Genomic DNA, 20,827 nt, shown 5'->3' on the forward strand with positions numbered 1-20,827 from the left:
AATTCAGAATTTTTTAAATTCCTGCCCGTGATCCATGCAAGGGTGGTTCTCATGGTCAGTCTCTCGCTCGAACCCCAATTGGACGGGACCCATTCTCTACCATACCCTCTCGATGTGTTTAATCCCAAAAAACGAGGCGGAGGTCGCAACCTATTTGCCATAATTTTCGAGTATAAACATTTAATAAAGTAAAAGTAATTGTTGTTACCTCCTTTACATTATTGAATTTTGACATTTGCAAGAATGTTAGAGTTTTGGCTCAGAGAAGAATGTTATTTCCTTAGTTGTTTTCACATGGTAACATGTGTAAATTGTGGTCCTGCTACACACTCTATATTAATTTATTAGTTAATTTACCACTTACGATGAGGCTCTATAATTTATGAGAAAGCTTTACAAGGGACCCCACGTAATAAAGTATACGTGACCCTTGTTCAGTCGTTTAATAAGAGTAGAGTTAGTTCTAATAATATATATTTTCAACTATCCAATTAAGATCTAACGACAGTTAGTATACTCTAAACAACTATTCATTTTAGATGACAACATACTAGTAGCTTTTTCCTATATGTGAGTGTGCTTGTGTATGTACTCTCTTAAGAGTATATCTTATGGTAAGACTCCAAGTATTGAGAAAATAATATCCTCAACCCAAGAACTAAATTACCCTAAAAAAAAGATAACAATTTCATATGCACATTTTATCAACTTAAAAAAAATAAAGTACAAAAGTTGAATGGTTACCATTTAATTTTCAAGGTGTCACATCTACGTGATCATGAATTCAATTTACTATTAGTGGTTTATAATCAATCCTTAAATGGAACCCAAAACTCATGATCGAGAAAATACTCTTTCCTTGGTCATTTGTGCATGGCTTCACATTTATATTGTGGTCCAATTACCACTCTATATTCATTTTTTAGCTAGTTTACCACTACCACTAGGCTTTATAATTTAGAAACCTTTGCACGTGACCCACCCTACATAAAAGTTATATGTGACCCCTACTCTCAACCGTTTGATCTGAGTATAGTTGGCTCCTGAGCATTAGATCTTAATCCGTTAGCTTAGAGTATTTCATTTGTAATTTTTATTCTATGAATCATTTTACAGCGAAATTTGGGGCATGCGTACATTTAATGAGGAAACATACGATAAAAATAAAAAATATTCCCATGATATAAAATTACTAGAATACCCCTAAAACTTGTAGGGTCATTTTGGTCATTTAATCTTATATAAATTATTTTTTATTCTTGCCAAGTGTGGCCCACTAAGAAGAGAGAACACCCAAAATTTCTTAAAAAATGCTTTGTAGAAAAAATACTAAAAATGAAATAATATTTTAATGTTGCGACATGAGCGATCCCAGTCGTCCATTCAGATCTGATGGTTGAGAAGTGGGGCCACATTTAGTTTATATGAATAGGGATGATCTACAATTCACAACTCAATTAGTTATAATGAGTTGTGAGGGGTGAATTTACTAAATACATATATTTTTTTCAAATATCTTTTTTAAGGATCTTTTTTATCAAGTAATATGTATAAATATCAATAAAAGACAAGAGACATTTTTATCATCTTCTTAATACGTAAAATTGAACATTTTATTAAAAGACAAATATTTTATAAATAAAATTTCAAAACACTAAATTCCAAAATACTTTTTCTAAAAATTTCAAATTTATCTTTACTTATGATTAAGTTAAACAATAATAATTATTTAATAAATATCTCCGTCACAACCCATTTTAACCTTAAACTTTGTCAGGAGGTTAACTCTAGACAAACTCCTTTGAATAAGGGGTGACGTTATAAAACGTAGCCATTAACTGTTGCCACTAACCCCATGGAAACCGACCAACCGAACGAACCACGCTTTTCTCCAACGAATACAAAAAGTCAAACCTACGTGTTAAAACATGGACGGTGATCCCGATTCTATTTAGGGTGACTTCATCTCATCGTGCGATATATTATCACCTGTAAAATCTGGAGCGCCAATTTCCCCTCCATTTTTCAACTGACAATACATTTGTTCGATAACAGCTTTAGTAAACAGATGATGAAACCCTCCTCAAAACTAAGTTATCTTATTTTTCAGAGAAGCGCATTCTTTTATGTGATTCTATGAACGCTAATTCTTCTCAAGGACCGATGTTTCGAGCTTTAATGGTGTGATTTTGGAAGAGAGAGGTCAATGGAAATAGAGGAGTTGAGGGCTAAGGCCTTAGCATCCATGGGCTATTCACAGAACCCTAATTCTAAGCCCAAAGATGAGGGCAAGGAAGAAGGGGAGCTCTCTTCTGAGGAAACAGTTAAATCTCTAAACTTCCAATGATAATTCATGTTTTAACCTTAGATGCAAATACTTAGGTTATTCGCTGATGACTTATGTTTTGCCATGCATAAATTTATCGGTTCTTTTCTGATGTTTTCTGATTTAGCTGGATCACCAGATTTCTGTGTTCTCTGGGGATAATTTCTGTTTACGCTTGAAGTAAGCTTCTATGTTGTTGTTGATAAAAAGAAGTGCTGTTTAGCTAGTTTTAAAGTCACCTGTTCTTGGCTAATAAAGTTCTTCCTAGGTAAATGTAAATTCACTTGTTCTTGGCAAAGTAGATATGTTTTAGCTTAAGGGAAATTGCTCTGTTTTTTTTCTATTGTTGTTGTATTCTATATTCTTGTTGATTTCTTTGCATGGGTTCTTAGCTAAAGTGCTCTGTTATTTGTCAACTGTTGTTGTATTCTATTTTCTTGTTGATTTCTTTGCGTGGATTTATCACTTTATCAACTCTCTCTTTATTTTTTTTTGTTTTTTATATATCTTTTGCTTGTCCGAGTCCCATGCTTTCTGTGATAACTATTTCTTTTTGTTCAGTTTTATTTCATTTTTCTTAGGTTTATGCTCTTTTCATTTTTCTAGGAAATACCTGCTTCTGCTCCCCCCTCTACTTCTATTCAGCAGAACAGGAACCAACTAACCGCAGTTTCTGGTATGGTTCATTTTCCACATTTTGTTGTATTCTGTTCAGTTTATCTTTTTGTACTCTCTCTCTCTCTCTCACTATCACCTATTTCCTCTCTAGTTCTATCTTTCTCGGTTTAAACAGCTCTTATGGATTGTGTTTTAATCATTGGCTCTAGAAGAAAAAGGAAGAAGGTATTCGTATTTGATTTTTGACATGCAGAAATATTTAATTTTGTGAAATGTTTGTGCTTGTTATGATAAAACAAAAGCATATTTGACTTTGTCATTTCGTGATTATCAAGAATGTATCTCTCATTCTAATCGACTTACTTTGAAGAAATTCATTCTTGTGCTGCTGACTCCACTCTGTTTGTACTGCGAGAGGTCTCATCTGACACTTGCTATGAGATTCTATGTTTGCTCTGCCTTTTGCTATTTTTCTGTTGTACTCTTTATACACTGTTAAAATAGCTGCAAATTGAGACTTCTTGACTACTTTTGTCCTTAATATTGAAGCTCTTGCCGAGCTTGAAGCATTGATCCTCATGCAATGCTTCCATTCATCTGTACAATATGTTCCTTGTGTACTTGTATTGTAGTGGCTTGCTGGCTCTTATTTCATGCACAGAAAACTGATAACTAGGAAGCTAAAACAGAATTGTTACCTGTCAAAAATTTGTCCCAGGAAACTAGCCAAGAAGTAGAAGAAAAGTCCAAATTACTTTTTCTCTGGTTTCATGTAATTCGGCACAGTTCCGCTTCTGCCATAATGTGCTTCCTCAACATTGAAAACCCTTAGAAGTTAGATTTCTGGTGCCTGCCAAACATAAACATGCGTAAGACTTCTGGTCCTGACAAAGTTGCATGGTTATATGACTCAAGACAAAGTTTTATGCTTACATATGATTTTGGAGTGTCCAACATGGATTACAACCCCCATTTTTGGAATTAATCCCTGCATCGCATATTTATAGTGTTGACATTGGTATAGTTTTGGCCATGTTAGCAATAAGTGAAATGGCAGTAGTTTTTGAATCCAAGAAGTCATTACTACTTTGGTTTTGGTCCAAAAAGCATGAAGAAAAAAAATTGTTTTCTTCAAAATATGATATAATATGCTAATATAATATAGTATGCTAATATTTTGTTTTCTTCAAATTTTTTTTTTTGAAGTTAGTCTGACAATCATGTCTTCCAAAACTTTTGTGAAAAATTGGATTTTTTGATTTGGTCAGTTTCAATGGAATTTTTGTTATGTATGGGCATCAATTTAAGTTGACTTGACCACATTTTTGCTGATCTATAGAGTTTTAAAGGAATGATATGATTTTTGGGAAGTTTCTTTCCTTGGCTAGGTGTAAGTTTAATCCTCACAGCATCTAACTCTTATATAGTTAGTAAGAAGGATTTTTGTCTTGCAATCCGGAGTTTATCACTTCTTTATAGAAATAATGTCTTTCCTTTTTGTATCCTATGCCCCAATGGAAAAGCTGTTGGAATTTTTATGTTTCTGTTTTTATATGTTGTTGATCCTAAAATTTGTAACTATCAAAGAGTTTTATGTTGTATTGAAATAAGTGAAATGCTATTTAATTAACCGAGAAACATTGATGTATTCTTTTCCCCACACTGTTTATATGTGCTTGTGGTATATTATCTAGCTTGCAATATTCTTCTGTGAATCATCAACTTTCCTTTTCTATCCAATGCTCTAATGGAGTTCTACACTGCATTTACAAATCTGTGTGTGCATATATATGTGCGCATCTCTGCATTATATATATTTCCACGTGCATTACATGTGTTTGTGGCATGTGTATAGTCATGCTTCATATGAGGTATCACCCAAGTTGGCCCGACTGATGTACTTTCATTGTAATACAAAGTCAAGATTTCAAATTGAGCTGTCCATGACTCGGCCTATCCATGCCACTGTCTTGGCATTCCTTTGCTAACAGTTCTTACATTGTGACAACAGGGACTGTCCCTGCAAAAGGTCTCCCAAGTTCTGTAAACGTACAAACTCGGACTGGCCGTGCTGCAATATCAAGTGGACGACGCTTTGTTGCTCCAGCAAATAAACTGAGTGCAACTCAGATATCAGGCAGGCCTTTGTCGTTTAATGATGACAACAATCTTGTGATAAGATTTACAGATAGTGAGAGTGAAAGTGACCCTGATGAGGAAACTCTGGATAAAACTCATGAGGCAAACAATGGACCCCACTCAAATGATACGCCTCAAAACTCAGCTGCTTCCAAACAGGTTAGGTTGGCAACCGCACAGCAAAATGTTCACAGTAAGGCATCTATAATAAGGAAAAAGTTCTCTTTTATCCGCAAACCTGGGTTGTGTAAGACTTCAGTACCTGCAACTAGTTGTGAAGGTCATGTTGTTGAGCGAGAACTCCAAATTCCAAGAGAAAATGTGCCTCGTAAGGTTTCTACAAAGCAGAAATCTGGATCTTTTCAAGGTGTGGAAGTGCCGGATAACAATTTTGAGACTCTGCGGCAGCAGATTGCAATGAGGGAAAATCAAGTGATGCTTCAGCATAATTCCTTGTCCAAAGTGCGGGAAGTTCATGAGAGGTTAGATAAGAGACCACAAGTGGTCTTGAAAAAAGATGGATCTGAGGATCCTCAGGTTTTCATGAACAAGAATCGTCCAAGAGACCTAGATTCAATGCAATGGAAGGGATCTACTAAAGAAAATGTTCTACTCATCAACAATGCCTTGAAAGAAACAAATGTTCAGGAAGGAAGGCATAGTGGTCGAGTTCCAGTTCAATTGGGAAGTGTCTTAGTTCCTGTGAAAGATGCTCCTACGTCTTGCGTGTTGTCATGTACTAAAACCATAAACTGTTTGCCAATAAAGAGGAAAAATTGTGACTTCTCCAGGACATGTGTGTCTGAGGATTTCAGCCAGGCTGAAAAGAGAGCCCGGGCCATGCTTCCATCTGCACCTGTAAATGGAGATTTGAGGCAAAAATTAATGGTTTCACGTGCAGAGGATGTACCTTTATGCCAGCATGTGAATTATGCTATAAATAATTTCGTAAGATTCCTTTTTAATCTAGAGGCTTCAATAGAATTCATTTTTTCTGCTCTCCTCTCATCTCCTAGTAAGATTTTTCTGCTGAAGTTCTTATGTGTAATCTTGATCCTAATTGATGTAGCTTAGTGAAATATGGTTACCAGAAAATTTTGCATTTGTATGTTGAGTGATTCAAAATATATAATGAATGCGAAATTTTTGCAACTGGGATTTTTTGGAGAGCCTAGAACATTTGATGCTTTTCATATTCATTTGGCATGGTTACATGATCGGCATTGTCCGAATGAGATCTTAGACTTTCACTTCTTTTAAGCTTATATAAAAAGAGTTTGCTGATCTCAGTTTGTCACACTATTACGATAGTCTAGTTCTATATATATCATGTCTAGTTCTACATATATCATGGTTTGCAAACTCTGACCTGGATACGACTCTGTTGTCACTGCTTGGGTCATCTTGTGACCCTGGAGGTCGAGTGTCAACCAGGTGGGTCAGACACATGATTTTTGAAGAATTTTAAATTTATAAAGAGAAAGTCATAGGAATATACAATGTGGTAACAATAATAGTAATAAGGTAGACAGAAAGTATTTCTCATATTATGTTATAAAATAATAAATGGTAAGGAAATAAAGGTACTCGAAAAATATGGATCAGAAATACACAAATAGTCTAAAACTCATCTATCGAAGTTGGGGCATGGAGCAATGCATTCCCATTGTTCCCCATTTTCTTGAGAATTCTTTTCGCTAATGTTATTAGGTAACAGTCCCCGCTTTCCTTTGGTGGGTCCCTTTATGGAACTACAAAATTCATGAAATGATAAATTTTAGATTTTTAAAGAAGGTTGAAACTCTCATTCTAGACCAAATTTGAAAGAGAATATGAGCATGAAAATCCTTTCTTAGTTAGGTCCTAATTAGATTCCATTGAAGCAAGTAGAAGCATAGGTACATCACAGGAGTAGTAGTATCCATTTCAGATTTTCATGCTTGACATTTTTCAGATTGTCACGCTTGATACTTGGGAAGCTATCTAACTTGGATTCTCCTGTTTGAAAGGCGCACTAGTCATCATCATTGTCAAAGCCTTTACCCAACTAATTGGGGGGTCGGCTACGCAAATCCTCGTTTGCCGTCATTCTACTCCATAAAGGTTATAATCTCAGTGAGGCTATAAGTCCTTATATCTTTTCTCACTACTTCCAACCATCTTCCTTTAGGCCTAACCCTTGCCTATTTGAGCCTTCCACTTGAACTAACTCGCACGGTACTGTATTGGGCATGCGCCACACATGGCGAGCCCACCGAAGTTTACTTTCTCTCATCTTATGTTTGAGAGGCGCACTAGTGTCGGTTATATATAGACACTCAATATGTATATAAATTTTTAAGGATATTTCTACTTATTTCTGGTTTATTTTTTATGTCTTGGCTTACTTTTAATCTTGTTTGTTGTCTAGAATAGACATTTGAACATTGGAAATCCATATGCATTCATACTATTATGGCAACTGACCCACCCATAATTATTTGGTTTTTCTTTGAGCTATAGTGCCATATTTTAGCTTGATTCTTCTCTATAAATGATATGAAATAGTAGTAAATTTTGTTGGACTTTGCTACCTCTTTTAATAGAGAGCATGTGGGAATTTCCACTTTGACCTGGCTTAGTGGATCTTGTGGATTTTGTTATGTGCATGATATATGATAGTGTAAACTTTACTAATAATACTTCTAAATTTCTATGGAAGTTTATTACTTTCTATATGACTTATACAACACTCCTAGGGGCTCCTAAACGAGGGTGCTTCTACTAAGGCTTGATATTTTGCTCCTGCTTGCTCCTCTCTCACTCCTTGTAACTAGTATAAAAATCCAACTAAAAATAAGAAAATTGATCTACTTAATTTAAGGGGCGGGATAATGCGTGTATTGCAGTATATTTCCCCTTAATATTGTGTAGGATCGAATACAAAGCGACTCCCTTTTGGGCTTCCTCTCTATTCATGGAATCTTACAAAATAAGAAAGTTTTAGGGGAAAGTTTTAGGGGGAAAGCATATAATTTCCAGAAAGCCAGGCCATAGCCTAATTTGACCTGGTTTGTGATCTAGTTAGGTCAACTCAAGCAAGTCACTTGTTGTTGTTGACCCCTTTGGTTGGCAAACTATGGCATGTAAGCAGTGTTTCAAAAAGTGCTAGGCGGGTCCTAAGCGACCTGGGGGGTCCAGGCCGCCCGGCGCTTAGAACTTGGGTGGCCCAGTTGAATCCAAAAAGGATTCTACAGTTATATATTATATAAAATATAAGAATTAGGTATTTAGGGCACATCAGAATTCAAAGTATACCACATTAGCACACACTCCATAAGCATAACCATAAGTCGGTCCATATTCCATATCCAATTAAAACTTAAAATTTACCAACTAACCAAATTACCAAACCAAAGTTACCAAATAGTACCAAACTAGTAGAACTACAAATCCACTATCCACAAATCACATTACAGTATTACACCACCATGAGGAAGAAAACAAAAATGAAAGTAATACTTGAAGACTCAAAAGAATCTTCAATAAACAATAGTTCAATCAAAGTTCAAAATTTAATACTTATTCAACATTCATCATTCATCATCAGAAAAATTAGGGTCAGCTCATCATATTCATCGGAGTTGTCACCCTCCTCGACATATTGGTCGTCCTCCTCCATCTCTTCTGAATCTGCCTCTTCTTACTCCTCTTCCTCCTCCACCCTCGTTCTCTGTGCAGAAGATCTAGTGGCTCTAGGAGGGTCAGTTGATGTCCCTGAAGTATCCATGACCATGTTCCATATCAATCCTTCATACCCCTCGACCTCATCATCATCAATCAACCACTCCATAGTATTGTTTATATTTTTTGATCTGATGGGGTCTCTCTTATCTCTCTTAGCAAACTTGTCCTTCAAGAATCAATTATACTTGACATAGACTACGTCATTGGACCTCTTTGATTCAAGCCTGTTCATTTTCTTTGTATGAATCTAACAAAATCAAATGAAACTAATTAAATCTATGGTTCATGTATTATTAATACAATTATATAAATTACCCTTACGACCTTACCCTTTCAAAAGTACTCCAATTGCACTCACAACCGGATGAGGAAGTGGTTAGGTTTAAGCTCCGAATGACCACCTTTTGTAAATTTGGAGAACTACACCCATGTTGGCTCCACCAATATAGAATAAAATCATAAATAAATAATAGAATATTAAAAATGAAACTTGATTACTTTAACTTGATGAACTTAAGAATATTATTACTACTTAAATTTTGGTCATTTGTCTCATCGCCATTGGACTCCCAAAAGACTTTAATGGGCACTTGTAATTTATCAGCTCATCAGCGCATATAATATCCTGGATATCAGGATCACGGACTAGCACATCTACACACTTATTAATTCCAATCATAATTGTATCATTTGTGTGTTTATCCTTGTCAACGTAAAAAAAAACTAGGTTTAAATAATAACCAGTTGCATGTAATGGCCGATGTAGCTTCTTATCCCACTTCTCATCAATAATCTCCCAAACAGGCTTGTAGTAGTTCTCATCATCATCAAAATTTTGGGCTATCTCTCTTTTGCATTTCTCCATAGCCTTATATATATAGCCCATAGAAGGCTTGTCACTATCAACCATGTGAAGGACTTTGACAAGAGGAAAAAAAACCTTAAGAGCGCCCTTCAGGCCTCGCCAAAAAGCTTTAGAAAGGATAATATCTTTCACATTCTTCCTAACCCGATCCTTGAACCACTTGCATGCTCTCCAGTCATCCGAGGTAAACATCTGCCTCAACTGCACTCTTCTCGAATGTATGCTATCTAGGCATAAGTACCAGGTCGCAAGTCTCGTGACTCCAGGCCTCACAATCTCTTTCTTCTTTATAAATCTACTCATTGAGATGATGGCCATAAATGAAATTTGTAACTAACTTTGCCTTCTTCACTGTGCCTGATAGCTCGGTTAAACCGCCAGGAGCCTCAAGCATGAGGTCTATACAATGTGCTGCACATGGTGTTCAACAGATTCTAGGATAAGCTATGCGCAACAAATTAGCTGCAACATTAGGAGCAGCATTGTCTATGACAACATGTACAATATGATGCTCCCCAACCTCCTTGATTCTCTTATCTAAAACTTGGAATATGTAATGGGGGCTTCATGGATATGATCAGAGGCATCAATAGACCTCAAAAAAACAGTCCCTAAAGGACAATTTACAAGCAAATTCATCTGACTTCTTCTCTTCTTATCACTCCAAGCATTAGTCATAATAGAAAGCCCATACTGAGCGCATGCATCCTTCTTAACTTCTATAGCTTACTTCGTGACACTTACCGCCTTTTTCAAAACTCATATGGGGTTGGAGGTTTCATCCCAAGCCCAAATTGGCCAATTGCCTCTACCGTGGCATTGAAGCTGCTTAAGTGAGCGGTGTTGAAAGGAATGCTCACCTCATAAAACCATGTTGTAAGATAATAAACATCTCTATCTCTCTCTTCCTTCATTTTATTTTCAACTCCGGTTTGCTTCTTTGTTTTCTCTCCCGCAACCTCAGGGTCTGGCCAAGGCAAAAAACTATCCATAGGGCCCCTAACCCGAAACTTCTTACTCTCAGAACCAGAAGCAATTACAACTCCCTTTCCCTTTCCCCAAATAATGGATTGTTCTACTTCTACCTCTCGACATCCGTCCCCAATCCCATCCTCATCACTATCATCATCATCATAATTGACCCGAACCCCAGACTTAATCTCTGCTATGGAGGTAAATCTCTCATCTTTTTTCATTTTTAGCATATTAAAAACATTGGTTATTTCCTCTCTAACAGCATCATGAGTCTTTTTACATGGGGTAACATCCTCCCTGATACCGGCAAGATGTTTTTTGAACTAGTTTATGCCCTATTTTGAATCTTTCTCACAAAAATTGCATCTTATGCAATTTTTATCATTAGGATTTGAGTTGTAGCCATATTTCCAACCGGAATCATCACTCCTATTAGATTCCGAAGAAGACATCTCAAAATAATTCAATTTATACAAGCAATAAAAAAAATCACTTTGAGTTTGATTGCTCAATCTCCAAACTCCCACCTCAAAGATGCTTCTAAGGACTCAAATTCTTATAAAAAACCCCCAATAGATTTATAAAACATCAAAAATTAAATCTAATATCAGTGGGTGATGTTTTGATCAATTTCTCATAACTTTAAGAAACCCTTTGATCCTAAAGAAATCACTAAGAAACTAGTTTTTTGGGGGATTTTTCTCTCGAGTGGGCTCCAATAAGTTTTAGGTTTCAAATGAACCTAAAACCTCGATTTTTGCCCCTTTAGTATAAAAAAATGGACAAAAAACGCCCCCATCGAAAGCAATTTCCGCCTCTGGGCAAGGCGCTAGACCTGGGCGGGCGCCTAGGGACCACCGCTTTCTTTGGGCGCCTTGGCCTTGGCGATGTGCCCAGGCCCCCAGATCCGCCTCTGCGGCAGCCCAGGCGCTGGGCGATCCGCTTTTTGGAACACTGCATGTAAGATGCGTACCTTATTTCCATACTTGTGCCAATCATATTCAGATAGGCCCAGGCACTGGGCGGTCCGCTTTTTGGAACACTGCATGTAAGATGCATACCTTATTTCCATACTTGTGCCAATTACATTAAGATAGTTTATCGCACAATTCATTGGAAAGTCACTGGGTGGGCTCTATCTAGTATTCAAGTTTCAGGATCAACTTACTGATTTTCTCCCATGAACTTTCTGATGATTATTTCTATGGCTTAAGAAAGAGCTACTTGGTTCTCTTCTCTGCATCTTCACAATCTCTATCTTATGGGGGAACTTTAAGAGACGACCTTTTTTCTCTTTTTTATTATGTGTGCACTATTTTTAATTCCTTCTATACTCATGAGGTATTTAATTTTTTATTCTTTTTATATTGAAGTGTATTTTTATAAATCTCATGTGTACAGAACTTTTATGTGTATCGAGTATTTGTGGATTTCTTCTCATTTTGAGAGTTGAATTTACATCATTTTGATGTGCATTATCTGAGCCTTTATCTATGGCTGTACCTGTATGTGTAGATTCGAAGATCAATATATGTACACAACCATTACACACACACACACATGGGTAAATAGACGGATAGGGGAATAGATAAACCTTCATTTTGTGATCATCTTTTGGGAATTTTCATAAGATTTCGCCATTGCCACCTGAAACTCACAATTTCTTTTTCTTTTCCCAATTTTTTCTTAAAATTTACCAATTTCTTCCAAAATTACGTCTTGCTATTTTTCGTAATTCTTTAATATGTTTTACTTCCTTTGTATCTCCCTTGAATACTGTTGCCAATAAAGCCTAATATGAGAAACCAAATCCAAACTGAGAGAGGGTGGATAGGGAAGATGTGGGGTTGTTGCCCAAATTACTTTTTGGGCATAGAGAGAGAAAGAGGTATGGACCTTCCAAGGGAGTGGAGGGAGGAAGCTCAGCAAGCAGAGTGAGCTGGTGTAAAATGAAATGGTGTGTAGTCACCTAAATGTTGTTAGATTGGCTGTGTCTATGTAGTTTAGTAAGTTCATTTTTTTGGCAATGTTTCTGTTTAAAATACCCATCGTACATACTGGTACTAACTTCTGACATTTGCATGCTTTCCAGTAGCAGAATGGTATCCATATCTTAATTTATTTCTCCTAATAGTTTTCGCTCTAGTGGTCTCAGTCTGCTTTGAGAATCAAAGCTCTTTTTGGGTAAATTATAACTTCTGCCTTGTATAATGATTACGTTATCCTAATAAATGATGCTTGTCCAATTGGCCATCCTTGTTTGTAACAGGGGTACCCTGTTTCTAGTATGGCTCAAAGAAAAGGATCACATCTTCATGGTCAACCATCAAGTGTTGATCGTGGTGCAGTCTTCTCAGATGAAGCACTTGCCAACATTCCTGATGAACTTTCTGGAGGTGTAGCCCATATGCAAGAGAGCAAGGTGAAGATTAGTGAGCAAGGTCCTGCCATTCTAGAGAAGGTAATTGTTCTTGTTTCCTTTTGTTGTTTGTTCTTGGTCTCTCAGTGGATTGCCTTGCTAATTAATATTCCTCATGCAGCATGAAAAGGAATCTCTTCCTCTCTGTTCAAGTCTTTTAAGCGATAGGGAGCAACTCAATCTTTCTGGGAACAAGAACTTGACTGTGCAATCTTTAATGAGGGATGAAGAGCTGCTAGACAAAGAGTTAGAAGATGCACAGGAGCACAGACGCATGTGCGAGCTTCAAGAAAGAAAAGCTTTAAAAGCATATCGTGAAGCTCAAAGGAATTTAGTTGATGCTAACAGTAGATGTTCTTCTCTGTATAAGAGGAGGGAAACAATATCTTTACAACTTCAGGCGTATTATGTGACCGAAACGTGCAGTTTGTTAGAGCCCTCAAAAGGGTGTGGCGCAAGGATAAATGAGCAACTTTTGTCAAGCAATCTTTCAAATACCAAGTTGGACAACCTGGCTCCTGGAAGCTCTCTGATGAAGGTTAATTCTAAGGTTCCACATCAGGGAGCCTCTGAAGAAAACCCTCAATGTTTAGATAATCCTACTCCACATTCTTACCAATGTGGTCAAGATTGTGAAAATGATACTTGTGCTGAGGTAGATTTAAGTAAATCTAAGTTGTTGCATAAGAACAACAGTACTGCTGTTGGCGTCACAAGGCATTTCAATATCTCTAAAACATCCACCGACCATGGGCAAAAAACTTCTCCTTTTGAGCATGAAGCAATGACATCTGGTTTGCTCTGCCAGAGTAAAGAAGAAAGCCCACATCATGTGACTGGAGAACAAGAAACTCAGTCTCGCATGGAAAGTTTCCTTTCCTGTTCACATTCAATGCAAGATTCCATAACTATCGAGGCATCATTGAGATCAAAATTACTTGAACGTCGAGGGATTAAAACATCAGTTAAGGATATTGGGTTTGTTGATGGCGGGGAGCATACTTCATGTAGTTTCACACAAGGAAACCATGTCGAAAATGAGAAATCCCATGGAAGTTTTGGGGCATTACCTGTTGTACAAAACCAGTTATTAACTAGTATAGAGAATCCTACACAAAGCAGTGAAGGTATGCCATTTGGGATTATATTTTGTTGGCTTGGTCTTTGCATGTTATCAAAATTTGTTGAGCTTGCTTAGTCATTTGATTTTTGGTTAACTTAATTGGATACTGTGTAGTCCATGGCATATCTTAATGAGCATTGCTTGCCTTTCATACCTGCTATTAAATTGCATATGTTGTGAGTAAAAACTGAATTTCAAAGTTGTTGTACATTACGATTTTCATTCTAAATATGCATTGTTTGATTCAAACAGTTGGAGTATAATAGAATTCAAGACTGGAGAAACAATTTGAAATTGGTATGTCGAGTCTTATGGCAGTGCCAAAATTGGCAAGTTTTTAATTTGTTCTTAATTTTTCTCGATAGGAGGAAAGGATCTGACATAATATTAAATCGACATGAAATTCAAATTTATTGTATCGTAAATTATGAAAAATGTGCTTGTTGTGCATTATGGGCATGCCTAACTGATTTCCTAGGGTTTGATATATATACTTGAATATCATGAATCATAACATCCACGGAAATGATGCTAAAAACACTGAAACGCACAGTTGTGGAGTGACAAATATGCTGTCTTATACCCCATTATAAAGTCTTCAACATCATTTAGTTTCCCATGTTCTTGACTGCAGTTCCGTTCAAGACAGTGACTGGACATTTCAGATCTTTCACCACATGCAGTATATTTTAGAAAAATGATTAGTATGGGTAACTCAAAAACTTGCGATAAATAGATCACAGACCTTTGGTATGTATGTTGTTAGTGGGAGAAGAGTAAGCTAGGAAGGAAGGGGGACTGCAAGTTCAGAAAAGAAAAACGAAAAAAAGCAGTGAACTTTTTTCAATCAATTTCTTCAAAGCAAAAAGCAGGAAAGATTTCTTGACCTTTTCTCAAAAAAGAAGAAGAAAGATTTCTTGATCTTGAAAAATCGAACAACTTGTGTAAAAGTTAATGAAGTTGGGGATGGCCTAACTTGACGTCTGTTTTCAAGTTGGGTAGCCAACTTTGCAACTTGAGATGGGCAGCTGATGTCTATAATTGGAGCAGATGCTTGAATATACATTGATAGAATGAGTAGGCGTTGAAAAAATTGAGTACTTAGGTCCCTGGACATCATTTTGTAAAGGCTGTTCCTTTCTAAAGTCTTTATAATGTGGATTTTAAAATATTCAACTTGTAAAATAGATGTAACTCTACAGGATGTCTCTATATTTTTCTTGTTTTCGGGACCTTCTCCATGATGCCAAGCATTTTTCGTTGGCTTATAACAAAGATTTCATTGGCTTATAACAAAGAGTCATATTTGCTTATTGCAATCTCACTTGATACTAAAACCAAATCCTACATGAATTTCAAGGCATTACCAATTTATGCGGGAAGATACTAAGATCCCTTAATGCTCCGGATTTTTATGGATAGGATAAGGATAACTCATAATTGCAACGTGGTGGGATGAGTTAGAGATCTTAGCAGATATTGAAATGCTTTGTGATATGATTTCAGTTTTGAGTATTATCCAGGGAATTCTCTGAAGCAATCACGATAGAGTTCTTCTGGGCCAAAATTAGCGTGAATCTGGATTTATGTTACCTATGAACTAGCTCGCAAATTGACAGGACTGCGAAGCTCTGTTAAGTTGTCTGGTAGGTTAAGTTTTCTGATGCTCAAATTGTTCTTTTTTCTATTAGTGGTGTCGATTTAGCAACTTCTATATAGGGGTATGACTTTCTACAACTGTGCAGTGAGGCATTTGCATCATAATGTTGAGAAGTTTACAATTCAACTTGTTGATTATGATTGTCTTGTCGATTCTTCATGTTGGTATGTTGCATGGAGGTGTTCAATGACTGGAAAAAATTACAATTCTCAGTTTGGCAAGTCAATTTTGGGACTTGCCCCGAAATGAGTTCACACAGTGATGTGTTTCTTTTGTAGCCTTAATTTTTGGTGTGGTGGTCGTGGACTTAGTCCAAGTGTGCCTGTATTGCGATGTTTGGTCTATATTTGTCTGAAGTGCCCTTTTGAAAAGGGTAGTGGTAGCTTGTGTCCCTTGCCTTATGCTATCTCCATGCGGCCCCCCTCAACCATCTTTTTCGGTGGACTGAGGGGCCAAAAAATTGTCAAAGTCTCTGCAAATTTGTTTCTGCCCCCAAAAAATGGATTTGGAGTTTCTAAAATTGGTGCATATTCTTTTGGTGTGACATGTGTTGAAATGAAGTGCCAGATCAAATTTTTGAGATGGCATTTAAGATGGTGCCTTTATATGGCTCCAAATTCATTTTTTCCTAGGAAAGTGCCAGGGGGCCAAAAGGATGGATTTGCAGAGTTTTGGTCCTCAATCATCCAAAATGTGGGGAAATAAAGGGGTGCTGCACTTTTTTGATTGAAAGTGTGGGGCTCGCTAGTTACTTCTTCTTTTGAAAATTTCCCTCTATGAAAGGCTTCCATTTTTACCTGACAATTTATTCATGCACCTCAAATAGTTTGCTCACCTATTTTTCCGAAGCTCAAATATTTATGAAGAGTATTTCACTTGATGATGTAATGTTGGCATCTCATATTTAAATATGATCTTTCCATCTTGGCTATGTAAATGCGTTTGATGCGAGTCATGCTTTCAGTTGATTATGTGTATCACTCAAAATCAACATGCTACAAGTTTACAACTTGGTGTTGGAGTTTTTGTATATAGCTTTGCATGATTTGGACCCATTAGTTGTATGAGTAGCCAAAGGAAATCTGAAATGGAATATCCTAGCGGTGGCATTTTAGTTTGTGGAATGCTACAATAAATCCTTAGAACTACTTTCAGCATGATGTCAATCTTTTTTTCTTTGTGGAATGCTAATTGTCAATCTTTTTTTCTTTGTGGAATGTCCTTGGTAGGAATGGAACTCCTAGACATCATGTTGTGGAACCCTGCCACCTTGACCACCCAGGCCTAGATACCATTCCTTTACTAGTCAATCTTGTGCTTTGAGTTTTATTTTAGTGTGACATCCTCCTGACGGCAATTTAGTTTGTGGACTGTTCCAAGAAGTTCATGAACTACTGCCATCTACATGTCAACTTTGTTGTGCTTTGAATTTATTTTAGTGTACTTTTTGATATCCCATGTCAGGTGATTGATGGGGTAAATTTACTATGTTGCCCCCTCCTTGTTGAAACATGCTGCAATCTTTCTATTCGTGTATGTAATAAGGACATTTAGGTATACTTTTCAACTCTTTTCAGTAACTCAAAGGGGTTTTCTTAAATGGGTATCAGAGCTAGTCACAACCAAACCAGATCCTAGCTCCACTCTGTCTTGCATGAGGATTTTTAACCAGATCTATGTGAAGTTTTAGACATGGGATTACCATTTTTTTGCTCACCCTTTTGTGCTCTTAAAGTCTCATATATGTGAAGGTGCTTGTCCAAATGAGTCTTTGGTTGCCCAATAAACTCAGGTATTTTGATCTACAGTACAAGTCTTCTGTACCAGTTTATCTGAATTCAGCTTCTTCTGTGAAGATTCAAAATGGGTTCTGGCTGGCAGACCACATCTGTATAGTTGGAGGTTTGCAGAAATGAGCTATTGTTAGGAGTTGAAAACGTAACCATCTGAGCTGTACAGACTATTATTACTGAAATTCCATTACAAAAGTGTTGGGGTTATGTGGTGATTTAAAGGCCTTATGAGAGCATGTAAAAAACTTTTTGATATAGTGATATGATAACTCCAGTGGGAGTTGGGTCCATTGAAACCAAAGGAGGCATTTTGATGCCATGACTCATCTAGGCTTGACGAGCTAAGCGCTGGGCATGTGGCACAACCGTGAGGCTATGACGTATTCATGTATAGAAGAGATGACCCCTTGTACCATTGTTATAGTGTGAGTAAGTCTTGTAGGACCCAGCTTGCTCTCAAGGGGGGATCCGTAATCCATGGGCTAGAATCGTGTTCTCTTCATTTATTTGCTGACTTTGAGACCAATCATGAACTACTATGATGGGCTGTGGGTTATGGGTTTCATTGGGTCAGTTTGAGAAGATGATTGTAGTTCACAGTTGGTAGTATAGATGGAGTGCCTCACTGAATTCACATGATCCTTAACCCAATCGATCCAATTCCATTTAAATTGTATTAAATATATTTTATTTGAATTATGGAACATTGAAATAAATTTTTTTTGGAATGTTTTGTATATTTTATTTTCTCAAAAGGAATGTTTAGATAGCTAAAAATTGATTTTTTTTAGGATTTTATAAATACAAAGCTATTTTAAAATATTAAATGGATTTTAAAAATTATTTTGTTTGTTGTAAAATTGTTTTAAGGGTGTGGAGGCCCACCCCCACCCCCTTGTTCTCTCTCTCTCTCTGTCTATCTTGTTTGATTGAAGAGGACTTCTAGAAGAAGTCAAAGATTTGGAAAATGTATTCAGAATAATTTGGGCAAAAGAGAGAGAGGCTTGATTGATTGAAAATTTAGTAAGTTCTTCCATAAATTGGGATTTTATGACACATACCTTATTTTCATAGAATCTAATATTTGATGGAAATGGGTTTAAGGAGACTGATGGATAATTGTTCCACTACCTTTCCTTTAATCATGGTGGCTGATTTAGGGAATGGGTGGCTAAGATCTCTTCACTCCACATATATCCTTAGATTGACGGTCAAGATTAAGTCTTAGTAAGATGGAAAACCTTAGACCCCAAAAACCCTTGATTGCAACTATAAATACCCCTTGAGGGGGTGGCCTCTGTACACACTTTTTTTTAGATCTCTCTCTCTCTCTCTACTCCCTAGGGTTGCATGCCCTTCTCTCTCCTCCCTTTGTCTCTCTCTCTGTCTTCTCATCTTCTCTCTAGACAAAGTTTTAAGGGGTGGCACGCCCCAAGTTAGAAATAAGGGTGGCATGCCCAAGAGTAGAGGGCTAGTAGAGGGTGCTCTATCCCCTGGAAAGAACCTTGGTTTTGCCCTTATAGTTAGAATTAGGGTTTGCCTAGGCTTTCCATTTGCAAGTGAGGATCCTGGATTGTATTAGGGTTATATGAAAGATGTAGTTTGGACACCTGTAAGTGTTCTAACCAGTATAATTTTTTTTTCCGTTCCCTTCTTTGCATGCTTTGGATTTCAATTATTGGAGTCCATTTTTCTGTTATAATCCTTATGCGAAGTTACTCCACCAAGTTCAAATTCTGTTGGATCTCTGGTGTCTAAGATAAACTTTTTGGTTTCTTCTATTTTTTCGGGGTGTATTGGAAATTCTATAGATAAGATATCTTTGCTTATTCGAGGTTTGTGTCGTTCTTGCAGAAGATAGTAAAATCTTTTTTCTTTGTGTTTTCTAAGTTTAGGGCCTTGGGTTGTGCAAATTGTACAGCCCAAAGGCTTACCGAATTTGATCTGAGTTATTGAAATTGATTTCAAGTTTGTCTACCCATTAAAACTACCTTATGTATGATATTAGAGCTATGGATACTCAATAAAATAAAAGTATTTGGATTTTTTAGTTTACCTAAATTAGAAATATGACACATCTAATTTGAGATTTTTTAATAACAAGGTGCATTAAATAATTAAGTTATATAGTCAAAATGTTTATATAGTCTATATGGAATGGATAATATATAGTCCATAGTCTTGACCAGGCAGGGGTCATTGTCCCCTAGCCTTGCCCTAGCGTGGCCTTCCACTGGGCCTGGATTTCAGGCCTAGTGCTGCTTTGCAGGCCAAAATCAGGGGCCTGTGACCAGCTTATATTTCACTTGGCTGGCCAGCCATTCCCATCCCTAAGGAGAAGAGAATCACATAAGAAATTTCACCTCATATTTTAAAGTCATAATTTAAAGTTTTACTACCGTTTTCCCATAATGACCTCCAAATTTCCCATATTCTCATTTTTCCCTTGAAAACCCAAATTTCATTTTGATGCCATTTATCACAATTGAATTTTGAAGAATGACATTGTGCATGGCCTTTTGGTCTTGCTTCTTGTTTTTCTGCTGTTTTTTCCTTGTTTTAGTTGCACCTTTTTTCTATGGTTATGAGTCTTCCTTTATGTAGTATATTACTTTCTTGGCCTTTTTTTCTTTCCGCAGCCTCTTTTATGTGTGGAAGTTATGAAACGTGAATCCTATATTGAAGGTCTATATTATAATCATATTGGGGTTTTGGTTCCCTGCGGATAAAATGACACCTTTGAATGCAAGTTGATTGATGAGATTAAAATCTCATCATTGGATGGATATCTCAGCTAAGGCACATTTGTTGCTAAAGATTATAATCATATGCACATATGAGGAATCTTTCAAGTCTTCTTGTGCTGCTTACATTTTCTTGTCCAAAGCTGTTTTGAGTTTGATGGCAGCTTTTGTATAGTATTTCAAAACTAGGTGACTCAGGCTCGGACCCACCTGAATCGGACCCGGCAGCTTGCCAGGTCAGGACAGTCCCAAACTGGAAGGATCCAGCTTTTTGAGCAGAACTATGTACTTGTGGGGTCCTGGGCTGTTCTAGGTCATTTCTCATACACTCATTTCGCGTCATAGTCATTACTCAATCACTCTCTTCTGCAGCTCCACAATGTTGTCCATAAGTTTGATCCTGCAATAGTTCGCATAACTCTGTATGTCTTTTTTGTTC

The 20,827-nt window shown here is 36.9% G+C and overlaps 1 protein-coding gene across 5 annotated transcripts in view; it reads left to right on the forward strand.

The window, feature by feature from the left end:
- The first annotated feature begins 1,854 nt into the window (after nucleotides 1–1,854).
- LOC18435951 (zinc finger C3H1 domain protein) overlaps nucleotides 1,855–20,827 on the forward strand; it is a 47,669-nt gene continuing 28,696 nt past the window's right edge. For 3 of the 5 annotated variants that reach the window (XR_016061401.1, XM_006845978.4, XM_088874629.1), the window contains exons 1-5: nucleotides 1,855–2,323; nucleotides 2,933–3,002; nucleotides 4,956–6,031; nucleotides 12,919–13,110; nucleotides 13,190–14,195. Coding sequence is in view for 3 of the 5 variants with exons in the window: in XM_006845978.4 (XP_006846041.1) it covers nucleotides 2,207–2,323; nucleotides 2,933–3,002; nucleotides 4,956–6,031; nucleotides 12,919–13,110; nucleotides 13,190–14,195 (2,461 nt within the window). In the remaining 2 variants the exon portion in view is untranslated. Of the gene's footprint in view, nucleotides 2,324–2,932; nucleotides 3,003–4,955; nucleotides 6,032–12,918; nucleotides 13,111–13,189; nucleotides 14,196–15,714; nucleotides 15,838–20,827 lie in introns of all 5 variants that reach the window. The other 2 variants (XR_016061402.1, XM_088874628.1) reach the window with 2 other exon arrangements.

The sequence above is a fragment of the Amborella trichopoda genome, chromosome 8 (genome assembly GCF_054954075.1).
Source record: "Amborella trichopoda isolate Santa Cruz 75 chromosome 8, AtrichopodaSantaCruz75HAP2 v2.0, whole genome shotgun sequence".
Classification (NCBI taxonomy): Eukaryota; Viridiplantae; Streptophyta; class Magnoliopsida; order Amborellales; family Amborellaceae; genus Amborella; species Amborella trichopoda.